The sequence below is a fragment of the Martes martes genome (genome assembly GCF_963455335.1).
Source record: "Martes martes genome assembly, chromosome: 1".
In the NCBI taxonomy this organism is placed as follows: domain Eukaryota; kingdom Metazoa; phylum Chordata; class Mammalia; order Carnivora; family Mustelidae; genus Martes; species Martes martes.
Window position 1 is genome coordinate 130776786 of NC_137888.1, and position 15630 is coordinate 130792415.

General features: G+C 43.2%; 1 protein-coding gene across 1 annotated transcript; it reads left to right on the forward strand.

The window, feature by feature from the left end:
• Window positions 1-47: 47 nt before the first annotated feature.
• EAF1 (ELL associated factor 1) lies at window positions 48-14765 on the forward strand. Its single transcript, XM_080814592.1, has 6 exons — window positions 48-324; window positions 2214-2308; window positions 4353-4489; window positions 6733-6923; window positions 8585-8818; window positions 11399-14765. The coding sequence occupies exons 1-6, from the start codon at window positions 222-224 to the stop codon at window positions 11443-11445; spliced, it is 807 nt and encodes a 268-aa protein (XP_080670718.1). The 5' UTR covers window positions 48-221; the 3' UTR covers window positions 11446-14765.
• Window positions 14766-15630: the final 865 nt, after the last annotated feature.

Consider the following 15630-nt stretch of genomic DNA (forward strand, 5'->3'; position numbering starts at 1 on the left):
CCGACGCCGGAAGTCCCGCGGCCCTGCTTCCGCGCCGTCCTCCCGCAACCCGGCGCAGAGAAGAGGATCTGCTTCCGGCCCCGGGTGGGCGCCGGCTGGGCTCGCGGTGCGCAGCGGATCGCAGTCTCGGGAGCGTCTTTCCCGTGGACGTCGGCGCGGGAAGCTCGGGCCGCGGCCGCGCCAGAAGGGTGCGGGTCCGCGCGCGAGGCTCGTACGCGGCCATGAACGGGACCGTGAACCCGCTGCTGGATCGCGAGGAGCACTGTTTGCGGCTCGGAGAGAGCTTCGAGAAGCGGCCGCGGGCCTCGTTCCACACCATTCGCTGTAAGCCCGCGCTCCCCTCTGTTCCCTTCGGCCGCTGCGCCCGCCCCTAGCCAACCCGACTCCTTCCTCTTCCCTCGGCCCTCCAAAGCCCAGGAACCCCTACCTACGTCAGCTCCCTTCTCTCCTACCCCAGATCGTCCGGGACCTTGATCGCCTCCCCACCCCGCCTTTTCCAACTCACTCCCAACCAAACCTTTCGCCACTCCCGACTATTCTTCTGTCTTGTGGCTCCACGTACTTCTTCCGAAGGCTATTCTCCCCTTTTTTTTCGTCCGCCCACCCAGCCCTTCCTTATACGAAACTTAACCCTCATTATTACCGAAATACTGTGACACCACGTCAGACTCCATCTCTCCCTCTAAGCCATCCCCCTTTCTGATGACCGTACAGGGTCCTCCACTTTTAAAGGAGTCTTTCCCGTTTGCTTGTGAGCCTCATCGACTCCCTCCTATTCCACTCTCTTCTTCCATGTCTTCCTTAGCCTTCTTCCTCCTTCGTCTTTGTTCTGGTCACTTAAGTTTGCGCTTACTCCCCTCCGCAGCCAAAGAATTCGCATCCTCTGTGCGTTCCATCAGAGGCTTCCCCTTCCAGCTTTCCGTGCCTCGTTTGACTCTGCTTTTTGTCTTTTGAGGTCACCTCTACTACCCAGACTTTAACTCAGCTCCAAGTCCCATGTGGGTGGAGAATAAAATTAGAATTCTTGAGCCTGGAATAAGTTAAAGCTTAAGCTGTGTTTGGAAGCAGAGGAGAGGAGGCGTAAAGAACGTCCAGATAGTTACTATGCTGGGCCTTCCTTTTCTACATGATTACAGACTCTGTTGAGGGAGGTCATGTCTATGTCCTGGGTAAAGTTTGGCTGACTGAGCTTCCCTCTGTGATTCACAAGCTCCTGGCTTCCCGTCTTGGTAGTGCTAATGCTGGCAAAGACTTGTTTTTGTCTAAGGAGCTAATAAATGTGACTCAGTACATTGGAAGAGGGTGTGTTAGATAATGAAGTTCCATCTTTCTGTGGTCACCTGCCATATCATTACCGTGTCTCCTACTGACAGCAGATCGGCTCTTTCAGAGGGAGGATATTGGGATTATGATAAGAGCATCATTTCCTGAGCAGTTTCCTAAGTTGATGGTTTAGTAACGTGAGGGGCAGTGTGGAATTTGGGACACTTCACGTAAGCACCTGACCTGTAGTCTGAGGCTAGTGTATGTTAAAATGGAGTAAGATGGCTATTCATGTTGTACTTCAGCAGCAGCTGAGAGAGATGGGCAAGATTAACCTTTGGAGGTATAGTTCTGCTCTGTACTTTCACAAGAGCATTTTTGTTAAAGCTAGGAACTTGAGTGTGGCAAATCCTAATTTTGAGTTTCTATGCAAAATGAAATCAGCTTATGTCATACCGTGACCTTTCATGTTTTATATAGGGTTTAACAGTAACAGAGTCTTCTTAATATGCTGTTACTTTTGATCCTGTATACAACCCTGATAAAACACCTTATGGATAATCAGGCATTAGTTTTCATCTATCTCTTGGGAGAAGGGAGTATCTTTGCTTAATGGGTTTATGAATTTTAGCTTTTTTATTCTTCAAAACAATCCAGTGGGGATGGGAGGAAAAGTATGTGGGAGGCATAGATAAAACAAGATTGTCCCTGAGTTGGTAATTATTGAGGCCGGGTGACAGTACACAGGGGCTCATTGTACTATTCTCTCATTTTTGTATATGTGGGGTTTTCCACAATGAAATAGGTTTGTTTTTTTTTTTTTAATTCTAAATTTGTATTTTCCATTTATCTGGAGTAACAGAAAAATGTAACTTTTTACATAAGAATGCCCAGGAAGCTTAGTGTATAAGTAACTTGGTGGATAAATGCTCTTTTACTTTTCCCTTTAGATGATTTTAAGCCAGCATCTATAGATACTTCTTGTGAAGGAGAGCTTCAGGTTGGCAAAGGAGATGAAGTCACGATTACACTGCCACATATCCCTGTAAGTTTATGCACTGTGGAATCACAGTGAATCCTCATATTCTATGTATTGCCATTTGAATTGCCTACTATGTGAAAACCTTGAGATTTCTAAAGTTCCAACTTAAGGGGAAAAGGGATTTTGGGGGTGGGGTTGGGTGGAATTCATCCTTCCCAGGGCTTGAGTAAAAATGATTCTTTGCCATTTTCCCCAAGTTCCCTTTTCTCCCATTTGCTACAAAGTAGATGATGCTCCTCTCTGGATCCCTGACCCTCTTTTAGATCTGCATAGCCCCCCCTCCCCCCCAAAAAGAGCAAAGCCCTAGATGCTGTGTTGATTTATAGCGACACCATTTTAGGAGTATGGCACAGGCAAGCCAAGAGTTAAGGCAGGCAGGAACAGGATTGACATACTTCAAATATCTGGCAAAAGGTGATGTCCAGGCTGAAGGTTTCAAGCAAGAACCAGAGTAACAGAGCAGTCAGCTCATTTAGGGATGAGGAACCCAGTTAAAAGCTAAGTTGAGATCCCTTGCAGAGAGATTTGTTTGAAGCTTTGCGCAAGGCAACACTGTAATCAGAAAGCCTGAAGGATCAAACAAAATACTCTTAATGAACATGGGTCATTGCATGTCACAGTTTGGTGCTGGAACATAATAAGGTCTTGGTAACCAGTGATAGAATGAAAAGGCTCTGGACGAGAAGCTTCACGTGGAGGAACAATTATTTGTCTGCCAGTTCCAACTGCTGTTTTGTTACTTGTTGCCTTTGGCAGGTTACATCATCTCCCTTTGGATCTTTGTTTGCCAAATGTAAAATGAAGAGGTTAGATAAATGGTCTCTAAGGTCCCTTCTGTCTCTTAAGTTTTTACCCTATGAATAGCGATTCAAAGAGCCAAGCAGTCTTTTATTCTGTATAAGAGATTAAATCCTATAGTTGTCAAATACTAATTTTTATTTATGTCAGATATTGAGCACTTACTGTGTGCTGGCCCATAGCTAAGCACTGAGAATACAGTCTTAAGCAACATAAGTACTTTTCTTGCCCTTGGGGAGCTTATGGTCTAGAATTAAATAAATATTAAAAAAAAAACAGAAAATGAGGGAAGGTTTCTCTAAGGAAGTAACCTTTGAGCAGATTTGAAGGTGGAATAATTGAATGAGAAGAAGGGGCAGTATGTAGGCAGAAGCCTCATTAAAGCCCTATGAGAAAGAGCTTGAGAATCGGAGAGAGGCCAGCCGCCTTCTGCTCTGGATTCCGCAGAACTGAGGGCTGGGTGGTCCAGGGTGAGGCAGAAGGGCCAGGTATCTGGTTTAAAGATTTTATTTTTTGGTCTCAGAGCAACAGGGTAGCAGTTGAAGGGCTTAGGGCATAATGTACTTACTCTTGAGCCAGACAGAATAATGAGCTGTCCTTAGAGAATGCTCTGTTGGTTACTTGGCCTGAGGGGAAGCCCCGGACTCTGAAATTGTAAAGAAATACAGAGATCACTTACTGGTTTTACTTTCATAGTGAAAGTTCTACTCAATGTAATACTGAGTAATGGCTAATCTATTTTTATCATTTTGCCATTATTTGTAACATACCTTCAGTCCTTAGAAAAATGTATAGTAACTTTGCAAATTTTTTTTAATTTTTTTTTAAAGATTTTATTTATTTATTTGACAGACAGATCACAAGTAGGCAGAGAGGCAGGCAGAGAGAGAAGGGAGGAAGCAGGCTCCCTGCTGAGCAGAGAGCCGGATGCGGGGCTTGATCCCGGGACGCCGGGATCATGACCTGAGCCGAAGGCAGCGGCTTTAACCCACTGAGCCACCCAGGCGCCCCGACTTTGCAAATTTTTATTACCTTTCTCGATTACTGAGAAGCAGTTGCACAGTTACAGATTCTTGCTATATTATTATTTCCCCTTTCTTTTTGCCTAGAAAGCCAGAGGAATTAAAATAGAAATCTGTTTATTCTGTTCTATTTGAGTAGCTCTGATAAAAGATTTGATGAGGTGGTCATTTGTAAATATTTAACTGGTGTGTCTGGATTGATCGTCTTACACTTTTGTGGCATTTAGGGATCTACACCACCAATGACTGTGTTCAAGGGGAACAAACGGCCTTATCAGAAAGACTGCGTGCTTATCATTAATCATGACACTGGTGAATATGTGCTGGAGAAACTCAGTAGCAGCATTCAGGTCAAGAAAACAAGGTATGTGAATAACCAGATAGAGACTGATACAGGGTTTCTGTATCTTTGCATTATCCATCAGTTTATTTTATAAGGAGGTGAGCACTGGGTACTCATTGTCCTGTTGGTAATCTCAACAGCTCTACCTCTGTCTTCTTGACAAGTCAGTAAAATACCACTTCCTCAGATGCAATAAAAAGAAATAATTCTTTTAAGACCTGAAATATGGAAGCCACTGGGGAAAAGGATGTACTTTACAATTAAATCCACTTTATTAATCTCATGATTGTTGATATAATACCACCTAATGAGATAAGATTTAAACTCCTAGACTTGTAATTATGAAAGAATCTCAGAGTGATATCTGTTCTTTCTCAGATTGAAAACATTGGAGGCACCCGGATGGCTTAATCAGTTAAACAGCTGCCTTTGGCTCAGGTCATGATCCCAGTGGGATCGAGCCCCATGTCGGGGCTCTCTGTCTCTCTGTCAGATAAATAAAAACCTTTAAGAAAAAAAATTTTTTTTTCACAAGATGCATTTGAGGTATTTATAATACCAAAATAAAGTTTTGCCTATTTTTTTTTTTTGAGTAGCGAGCTCTTTTAAAACTTAATTCAACAGGTATTACATGTCTAATATGAAGCCAACTAGATTTTAAAGTCAAAATGTATTCCATAGAAGCAACCCAGTGGTTCTGTTTTTCACATTGTGATACAGCAATTATTGTAATAGAATCATGAAATCTTAGAATGGACTCTAAGATTTAAAAATCTTAGAGTGAACTACACCTGATTGATGTTTTTCTGTTTATGCTTTTTCAAGCCGCTTTTCTGTACTCATTACACAAGAAAGTAGCTACCGTTTATTGAGGAATTATCACCTGCTGAATGCTGTGCCAAATGCTTTCATGAATTATTCTCCATAACTTTACACATAACTTTTAGAAAGATGCTATTGTTAACCCTTTTTTTTTTTTTTAAATACAGCACTTCTTTTTTATTTAATTTATTTATTTGACAGAGAGATCACAAGTAGGTGGGGCGGGGGGGAAGCAGGCTCCCTGCTGAGCAGAGAGCCCGATGTGGGGCTTGATCCCAAGACCCTGAGATCATGACCTGAGCTGAAGGCAGCCGCTTAACTGACTGAGCCACCCCGGCGTCCCTGTTGTTACCCTTTATTTAAAACACACACACACACACACACGCACGCACGCACACACACACACACACACACACACGAAGAGACTGATTACTAGTGAACTTGTGACTTCCATCGAGTCAGCACCAGAGCTGAGCCTTGCTCTAGGCATGCCGCTTCCAAGCTCCTGCTCCTCTCCCGTGTGGGATATATTTGTGTTAATTACTTCCCCCAACCAGTGCCACCGTTACCCTCCAAAAGCTGATGGTGGTGCACATGTCTCTCACTATTCAGTGTCATCTGTGGACTAGCAGCATTTTATCACTTGGGTGCTTTTTTATTTTTTAATTTAATTTTTTAAAGATTTTATTTGAGAGAGCACAAGCAGGGGGAGGAGCAGAGGGAGAGAGAAGCAGACTCCCCGCTGAGCCCCACTCCATCCCAGTGCTGGGATGGTGACCTGAGCCACCCTGGCACCCCTTGGATGCTTTTTTAAAGTGTAGAATTTCAGGACTTGCTGAGTCAGAATCTGCATTTTAATGAGCTCCCCAGGTGATTTGTGTGCACACCAAAGTTCAAAAGCCCAAAGTTTGCTGGGCTAGTCCATTTACAAAAGAAATTGTTAATGAATAAAATGTTCACCATTTGGGGTGGAATGCTTTGCCTGTCTGCCCGCAAGAGCTGGCATGTGACAAGATGAGCAAGCAGTAATAGGTCATGCAAAAATGTGCAAACTAACCAGTATTTCAAGAGCTGGTTTTACTTAGTAACTCATATACTTGTGACTAACTTTATATTGTACACAGGTCAAATAAATAATCCTGTTGTCTATGAGTTCTCATAATCCATTGTGTCCTACATACTAAACATGAGCCCCATGAGGATTGAACGTCTGTTTTGTTCATCTCTGTATGTCTGGTGCAGAGTGCAGTACTGCAATCAGTAGGCAGTTGTTGAATAGGTAACTCATGTGAGAACATTACAAACATCAGTGTCTTGAAGTAGTCTTTAAAGAGCACAGGGATGTGCAGAGACCTATGGGTACTTGGTCCTCTGAACAGATTTGAGAACTGTTTTTGCCCCTCCAATTTAATGGAAGCTCTCTCATGGATATCTCATTTCAGAGCTGAGGGGAGCAGTAAAATCCAAGCTCGCATGGAACAGCAGCCCACTCGTCCCCCACAGCCACCACAGCCACCACCACCTCCACCACCTATGCCATTCAGAGCTCCGACAAAGCCTCCAGTTGGACCCAAAACTTCTCCCTTGAAAGATAACCCCTCACCTGAACCCCAGCTGGATGACATCAAAAGAGGTAAGCAACATTTTCTGGAAAACCATAACAACTTGGAGTGGGACTTCGGTGTTTTTGTGGTGATTACAAGGCTCTTGTATTGATGTGACGGCATGGGCATTTTCTGCCATTGAAATTTCTGCAGAGTTCACCATTCCAGAGGTGATGCAGGTGGGGGCTGTTGCCACTTGCCTCATTAGATTAAGGGGGGGTCCAGAAATAGTGACTGGAGTTGTGGCTGTCTTGCAGCTTTCTGCGTAGAGGTCCAGGATATAAACAAGCATGACTGCCCCCTGAAGGTCTATACAACATGCCTTTAAAGCTTTGGGAGAAGAGAATTCCAAGGTGTTGAGGTGAAAACCAGGTCTGTCGATGTTAGTATAGTATCTAGGTCAGAAAAACAATTGAAAATACCAGGACCAATGCTTTGTATTAACACAAAGTATGTGAACATGAAAGTGCCATGGGGACCTGGAAATGGACACAGCCTAGAAAGACCTAGAGATCTGGTCAGGCTCTCTCCAGTTAGACCCCAGGCCAGGATCACCTTGGCTTTCTCCCCATACAGTGAGTGGGTGGTTTTAATTGTCCAGACTCTTTAGGAAGTTATGAGACTAAGTGTTGTATTCCAGATTTGTAAAGTTCTATGAAATAGAAGTAAATCTGTAATAGTGGTAAACAGGGAAAGATAAAGATAAAGAGTTGTCCTTGAGAAGCTTTTCTACCTTGTAGAAGTGCTCTCATAGTAAACAGAATCATTCTCTGTGCAGTGCACATTCGTTAAGCTACTGTTTTGTTTTCCTCATGCTGTTTATCAAAGTTTTCACTTTAGCCGAACAGGAATTGGACTATGAGTGGTTGGTTATTGCCAGTTATGCCTAAAGGAATCATACTTATTTAAGACCACATGGTATGTTTGGACAGGAAAATCTGGCATCTTAATGTATCCTATGATGTATCCTTAATGTACTCAGCGACACTGGAAGGGAAACATGTTTTTCCTTCCCTGCTGTTCATTGGTAGAAAATGTAGTACCAGACGGGGTTGGCTATCGGGGAAGTATAGAAAGAGTGCAGAGGAAGAATGTCGTTTCCCCATTTTCCATCAGTTACCATGGTTACCCTTGCCCACCTCAGTTTCTTTGTGGGACAAGAAAACTGAAAAGGACTTCAGAGGCCGCCTGCTCTGGCCTTTCATTTTTTTCAGTGTCTCGGAAAATTCATTGACTACCACCTAGGTCTCATTGCTGGTTAGAAGTAGATCCAAAAACAAGCATCCAGATGTTCCAGTGCCTAATCAAATATTTTTCAACCCCTTAGCATAATATTTTTCTTACTTGGTGTTTAATCCCATAATTCACAATCTTTTTTTTTTTTTTTAAGTAGATAAGGCAAATAGACTTGATTCATTTCTTACATAGAATAGCCATTATCTGAAACGGTTTTCTGTTCGGTTATTTGGGGTGAAGTTTATGTTTCCATTGTCTCTCTGAAGACAGAGTGTTATTTTGTTGGTTTTGGTTTTAGTCATTTTGTTTGTATGTTTTTAGGAAATTAAGAAGCAGGAGTTTTAAGTTATTCCTCGTTGCTGTTGGTCTTGCCACTTCACTGTTTACAGAAGGTTCCATGTGTGGCCTTGAGAGGGGTTGCTGTGCTCACCCCGGTCATGTCATTTTATTCCAGAGCTGAGGGCCGAAGTTGACATTATTGAACAGATGAGCAGCAGCAGCGGGAGCAGTTCCTCAGACTCGGAGAGCTCGTCAGGAAGTGATGACGACAGCTCCAGCAGTGGGGGTGAGGACAATGGCCCGGCGTCCCCCCTGCAGCCTGCACACCAGCAGCCCTACAACGTCAGGCCGGCCGTCGCCAATGGAACCAGCCGGCCACAAGGCAGCAGCCAGCTCATGAACACACTCAGTAAGTGTGCGCTCCCTTTTTCTGGTTTTGGGGCAGTAGGAGTGGCACATGTCAGGCCAGAGGTGTGGCTTTTGTTTATCTCACATCCGAGTCTATACACCAGAAGAGATTTAAGGCGTAAGAAAGGATCCCGACAAAGAAAATTTGGAGCAGAAAGGAGTAAGTTACCAAAGAGTAAAAAAAGGGAAGTACAAAACTAAGAAGTCTGTTTTTCTCTTTTTTCCCCCACTCGCACAAATAAGGTCTTGTGAAGTCTAGAAAATGCTGAAACATGAATATCTTCACTCTATATTTTTGCATTTGCCAGGCTTTTGGGGTGCTGCCCCCTGCCTCCAGATCTTTGTACAGTCCTGAGAACCCAGTTTTCCAGAACCCAGTTTTCCAGTTTGGCCCACAGCCCACAGACTTGGGAACCTGAGCCATTAGGATGTATTTGGAAACTAATCAGCCGTTGGCAAAAAGGAGAGGAAGGGGCATTGCATTGTCTGGGTGGCTCTCAGTGCAGTTGGTACTAAAGTAAAGAAGAGCAAAACAAGAACAAACACAAATTTCTTTTATTGGACGTGGGGTGAGTGCTGCTTCCTTATGCCCCCCTCTCCAGAATCCTAATGATTGCTCTCACCTGGCATGACTGCCTTGGAGGAGGCTGGAAGGTCTGGAGGCAATAGTGGGGAAGCTAACTTAGTTAACCCTGCTACTGTGGACCAGGGAGAGGTAATTCTCAACGTCAGCACTAGAGATGTGGGCCAGAGAAATCTTTGTTTGGGGAGGGGCAATCATATGTATTGCAGGATGGCTAAGAGCATTCCTGGCCTCTACCCACTAGGTGGCCTTCTTCCTCCCTTCTGCCCCAGTTGTATCAACCCAGAATATCTCAAGACATTTCCAGATGTTCTCTGGGGGACAAAACCACCCCCACCAGAGAAACACTACTCAAGGCCCTGCTTTTCTCCTTGAGTGAGTCCAGCACTGTTAGGTTACCAGTGAAGGATCCTGTCTACTCTCCTGTTCTATGGGCCTGCATTCTGGGTATCAGGGTGCACTTCGGTGCTCTTCTCAGTTGGCTCGGGAGAATGATGAGTTTGGTGTTCACAGTGGGAAAGTACCCAGACAGCTACTGTGGCTTTAAGTCAGTTCTTAATTTTGCCCAGTTAATGCTAAATTACCCTTTCCTTTTATTTAGAAAGAGCAAAAAAAATGGTGCCGTGGGTGTTACCTGCTTATAAGTGCCTTAAAATCCTTTTAGTTCTTTATGGCTCCAAGTTACCCTGTTCCTCATTCTTCAGATAGCAGTGTCTTAACTTGGCATATCTCATAGACAGTAAAATACTAGCGTTATTTAAACCAAGATTGTCAACTGGAACCAACTTATAAACCCTAAAATCACAGTAAATAATGCAAATTTGCTAACCCTGATATAAAAATACATAGAGCCATTATATTGTTTTTCTGAGTAGTAATCTAGGTTATATTTTCTCAAAAATAAATAAATGGATCAGTTTGAACCTGAATCAAATCAATTACATAAGCAATTTCAAAAAAGTTATTGAGGACCCCAAAGGGCCTTTGTGTATGTGGCTTAAATCTATCAATATTTACCATATTAGAAATAAAAACTGAGAAATATTTAAAATATTTCAGTAATTCATTTAAAGTAACAATAATAACCATCACATAGTAACAAAAGTAACATTTTTATGAAGAACAAATTTTCTAATCAGAAAATATTTAGTAAGAAGAGTAACATTGCTTTACAATATTACAGCTCTAAGATCGGGCTTAGTAGAAAGCCGGATTCTACACCCATTTCTGCATTCAGTCTATTGCCATAAGTTGTTTAGGTTGATGTAAGTGAAGAAAATCAGGCATCACACAGGCGTGGAGTAGAAAAGAAAGTACCCTCTGGAAAGGTCCCCAGATCCTCAGAGCAGACTTTGAGAAGAGCTGGCCTAGCTCTTGTCGTAGTTCACTTTTGTGGTGTCAGCTGGGGTTCTGTTAACTCTTATTATCATCTGAGACTGAAATGTTGACTACTTCTGTTCTTCACTCCTAAAACCTAAATCCAGCACACCAAACAAAGATCAGGGGCTTTACGAAAGCTCATTAGTTGAGTTGAGGTTTAAAGTAACATGAATATCCTGGGCAGAGGTGTCCCAGAGGGGATCCTGGATGAGCGTGTTCCTGGTCTAAACAATATTTAGCTTCCTTACCAGGAAGCCCAACTCCATGTTATTTTAGCTTTTATAAAGCAACTTAATATGGACAATTCTAGATGGTGAATCAGTTATTTATAAATGCTTGGCTTGGTATTTATTAACACATTTAAAAGCTGTCTGGCCTGCTCCTGGCCTGTTCTATCCCAGTAAGCAGCATCGCTGTGGTTTACAACTCCCAAGAATGGCACTTCTTTAAAAGCGTTGATTGCATCAGTTTTGTCACTGAGCCAAATTGATTTTCCTCCCTAATTAAGTGGAATTGGCCTGGTTTTACTGTAGTGTGATAACCAAGGCAGTCAAAGAACTGTGGGGAAGTCCTTTTGAAATTGTGTACTTTTGGTGTGATTCTGTTTTCTTTTTATAGGAAATGACTTGCAGTTGAGTGAGTCTGGCAGTGACAGTGATGACTAGAGTCAACTCTTTCGAAATCAGCTTCTCGTGCACAGATGTGCTGCTGGACCCGGCTGTGCTCGCACAGAGCCCCGTGCTGAGAGGGACACGCTGTGGATCAGTGACTGTGTAGGAGTTTGAGGCTCTGGAGGTCTCAGATATTCAAGTCTTTAACTTAGTGGTGGTGGGTGATTTTCTCGTATAATTTCCGAACAATCTCCTGTTGCAAAGTACAAACAACTGTGGAAGAACTAACAGAATTATATTTCTATTTGATTAACACTGTTCATGGACAACAGACTAATGTGCCCTGGTCTAGGTTACTCAAAGGCCTTTATCTCTACCAGGCCAGTGATTCCGTTTTAAACCTCAGCAGCCACCTGTTTGGCCAAGTGGTTTGCACCAGTGAAATGAAACCTGGTCTTTGAGGGGTAGGAGAGGGAGGGAAACCTCAAACTGCAGCATTGAAGTATGTTAAAACCACTTTACACTGTCGAGACAAAGTGGTAAGGAAGTTTTGTTGGACCCAACCTGATAAGCTGTGTAGAAACAGACTTCAAGAGAGAGTCCTAGAGCATCTGCTGGGCACGACCCTGGAGCTCTGCTAGTTCAACCCCGTCATTTACAAATAAGGAAAGAGAAGCCCATGGTTGGCTACGGCCGGTCTCGTGTCCCCAGTCCAGGCTTTTCCTGCTGTTCCCTCCCTTGAATCTCATTTATTGGAACTGGAGATTATTATACTTGACACTGATAGTTGTACATTGGAGCTTTTATTGGATTCCAAAAGACAAAAATGTTGGGTACTTCTGACTCAAGATTCTGATCCAGAAAGTCCCTAAGTCCATGAGGCTGGGTGAACAGGTTAAACCATCAGCCACTATGCTGACACTCAAGGTACAGTCAGATGGGGGCTCTTAGTTCCATGTAGACCCATACTAAGGGTTCTTTATTCAGTGCATTCTAGTAGGGGGTGGTAGGTGTGGAAGAGAGGTGTACTGAAGGAACCTTTCCAAACAAAAGAACCAGCAGCAGGTTTTCAAAAACCAGAATCTAGATAGGAAGCAGTTCTGCAATATGAAATGAGCACATTCTTTGAGAAGACATTTCTGTTCATGCTTTTCTACCACTGTTTGTGCCTGACTCCCCGACCGATCTGTATTTTTGATATAAGAAAGTCACAAGATTGCCTTTTTGCCATGTGCGGTTTCCACGTGAATCTTACAGGGAACTGGTCACTAGTAAATGTTCCGTATTGAGTGAATGTGTGATAAATTGTCCTGTGATTAGTATGGAATAGCCCATTTCTGTAATTGGAATGAATACAATTTGAGGTCCTGAGAAATTTCTATTTACTTTGGTTCCGTGGGTATCAAGAACATTAAAAATGATTTTCCTTCCTTGGGTTCCTCCACTCAAAGATGGCCTCTGCTTCCTCTGTTAGTGGATGGAAGCAGTCTGGACCTGGGAAGGAAGTAGATGATTCATACTGGGGGCTCTGGTGAGAGTTGCACCTTATAGAGTCACCTGTTGGATGGACACAGTGGCTCTGGGTGAGCTGGAGATGTGGGCCTGGCACCGTCATCCAGCGGCACACTCACACCACCCCACCCAGTACAGATAATAGGGTAACAAACTGGTACTCTATGGTGGGTTCTTAACCCATCATGAGGTTTCAGTGGGTTTAATGGCGGGTAGGAATTTATTTATAATGAATTTATAATTGTTTTATAATTCCTTGGTAATGACAGCTCAGGGAAGGTGAAAGTCATGACTGGGAGACTTATTACTGGATATGGGAATTGATCCACAGCTCTTAACTTGTTCAACTTGGGGCAGGTTCCAGGAACTTGAACTAAAAATATCTATTTAAACCTCTCTCTCTTTTTTTTTCCTCCCAAAGTCTTGATATACACAGACAGAATTGTGGTTTTTGGTATGTTGGGTCAAGATGTTTGTTTCTATAGGAAATGCTTGCATGTGGCACTGGGTTTGGTGATTTGAGCTCTCTAGGCTTCAGACCCTTTCCTCTCTGTCTCCCATCCTGTCTCACACTGCATGGTTCTTCTCCAGCTTGTTTCCATTTTGTTCTCTGCACAAAGCCCTCTCGGTTCCCTCACTCGGCCCTCTAGCTTCACCCACCAGAACAAGAACAAGGAATCTTTTCTTTTCAGAAATCAAGAATTTGGCCTCATAGACTACTTCTCATGAGTAACCTCATGCCAGCCTCACTGGACTTGGTCTTTGTGCCTCTGTGCCTTCTCAGTCTCTCCTTCCCTCTCCCCCGCCAAGCCCCAGTCCTGACGCTCTGGAGACGCCATCCTCGTGGACTCTTCCTCTGTTCGTTTCTGCCCACTAGAGTGCTGTGTGGACGTACTAACCTTCCTCTTGCCTGAGCTCTGGTTGCTGTGCATTCCTTAAAAGCAGGGACTGTCCTTCTCATCTCTGTTCCTTGGGGTGTCCACAGGAATAGATATTCAGATGCTTATAGCCTGGTAGGGAGGAGGGAGAGAAAACCAACCAGTGGAGTACAGAAGGTAGACATGGAAAAAACATTCCAAGCATTTGGAGACAGCTGGAAACGATCCATGCTGATTTTCTTGGTTTTGAAGTCTCTAACTGAATTGTTCAGATTGCCTTTTCTTTGTCCTGTACAAATTCTACCATACTGTGGGTCTTTAGGCAAGGTATAAAGACTTAAATCCGAGGTACTCAAGGAGCCATGGCAAGCCACAGTAAAGATGTGATTTGGAGAAATGTAATACGAATTAGAGATGTGTGATAATGCCACTCATTAACTACTTTATTTCTAGAGCAGAATCATTGTTTTCTGTGTGTGGTATTAATATGTATGTGCTTCAGTGATGGGAAAACTTGAAAATTCCAAAATCCTTGCTATCTTTATTGAGAGGCTGGTTAAGTAGGGTGTATGTATGGGGGGGGGTGTGTATGTGTGTGTGAGAGAGATGTATTTATTACATTATTTTGAAAGATAATAGTCTGTTATGTGGATGTATATTAGGTACAGCCAAGTTGGAGGTTTCCATTTGGCAAGGAAGGTAGGATTTCTGAAACTCAGGCCTTAACCAGTAGGTTGGAAGACAAGACCAATTGAAGTGTTACGAAATGTGTTTTTGTTGCTTCTGTCCTATCTGTCTTGGGTTTGTTGTCTTACTCTTTAATGATTTTTAAAAATCTCGTGCCTAAAAGTTTATTTTGCATAATTATGAAGTAGATGTGCATGTTTACATTTATGTAAAATATTTGCTGTGTAAAATTTTTTTTTTTTGGTTTATTCTCTTAAAGATCACTATATTTAAGTAAAAAAAAAAAGGTCAGCAATACACTCCAATGTCTTGGTGGATTTTATTTTCTTACTAGAAGTCAATGAAAAATGTAGAGCTCTATTAAGAATCCTTAATGCTTATGCCTACTTATCTAAATGGATTCCTTTTTAATTTGGTATTTATGATCATTAGGATAAACACCTCAGTTTTAAAAGGTGTGAAGTTCAAAACCAAAGGTTGTCTTTAGCAAGCCAAATGGCATCTGAAGCCATTACTTCTGGAAAGGCAGCTTAGCTTCGAATCTGAGAACCATGCATGGGTTAAACTGAATGCCTGGACATAGCCTAGTCATTTTAGCTCACCAAATTCCTTCCACCTGCCCTGCCATTCCACTCACCCAGCCACACAGACGCTCACAGGCTGGAAGTGATTCTGCCTCCTGCTTCCATGCCACATACAGCAGTGCCTACATCAGTCTTGTGGTCTTGGCTCCAGTTAGTCTATAAACTTCTAGGTGGGCAGTGCCCCTTTTAATTCTCTGCTGTCTTTCACTGAATGGGTGTTCCATATACTTGGACTGACGATAATTACGCATTAAGAGAACTAGGCTGGGGTGCCTAGGTGGCTCAGTTGGTTAAGCATCTGCCTTCGGCTCAGGTCATGATCCCAGGGCCCTGGGATCAAGCCCTACATTGGGCTCCCTGCTTAGCAGGGAGTCTGCTTCTCCCTCTCCCTCTGCTGCTCCCCCTGCTTGTGCTCCCTCTCTCTCAAATAAATAAATGCAATCTTGAAAAAAAAAAAAAAGAACTAGACTAGGAATCCTCTGCTACCTATTTTGCAACTGGCTCCCATTTCCTCAGGTGGACTAGGAGTTAGACTTGAACCAGGACTCTCTGGGGAAGTGGCAGTCTGCATTCAATGA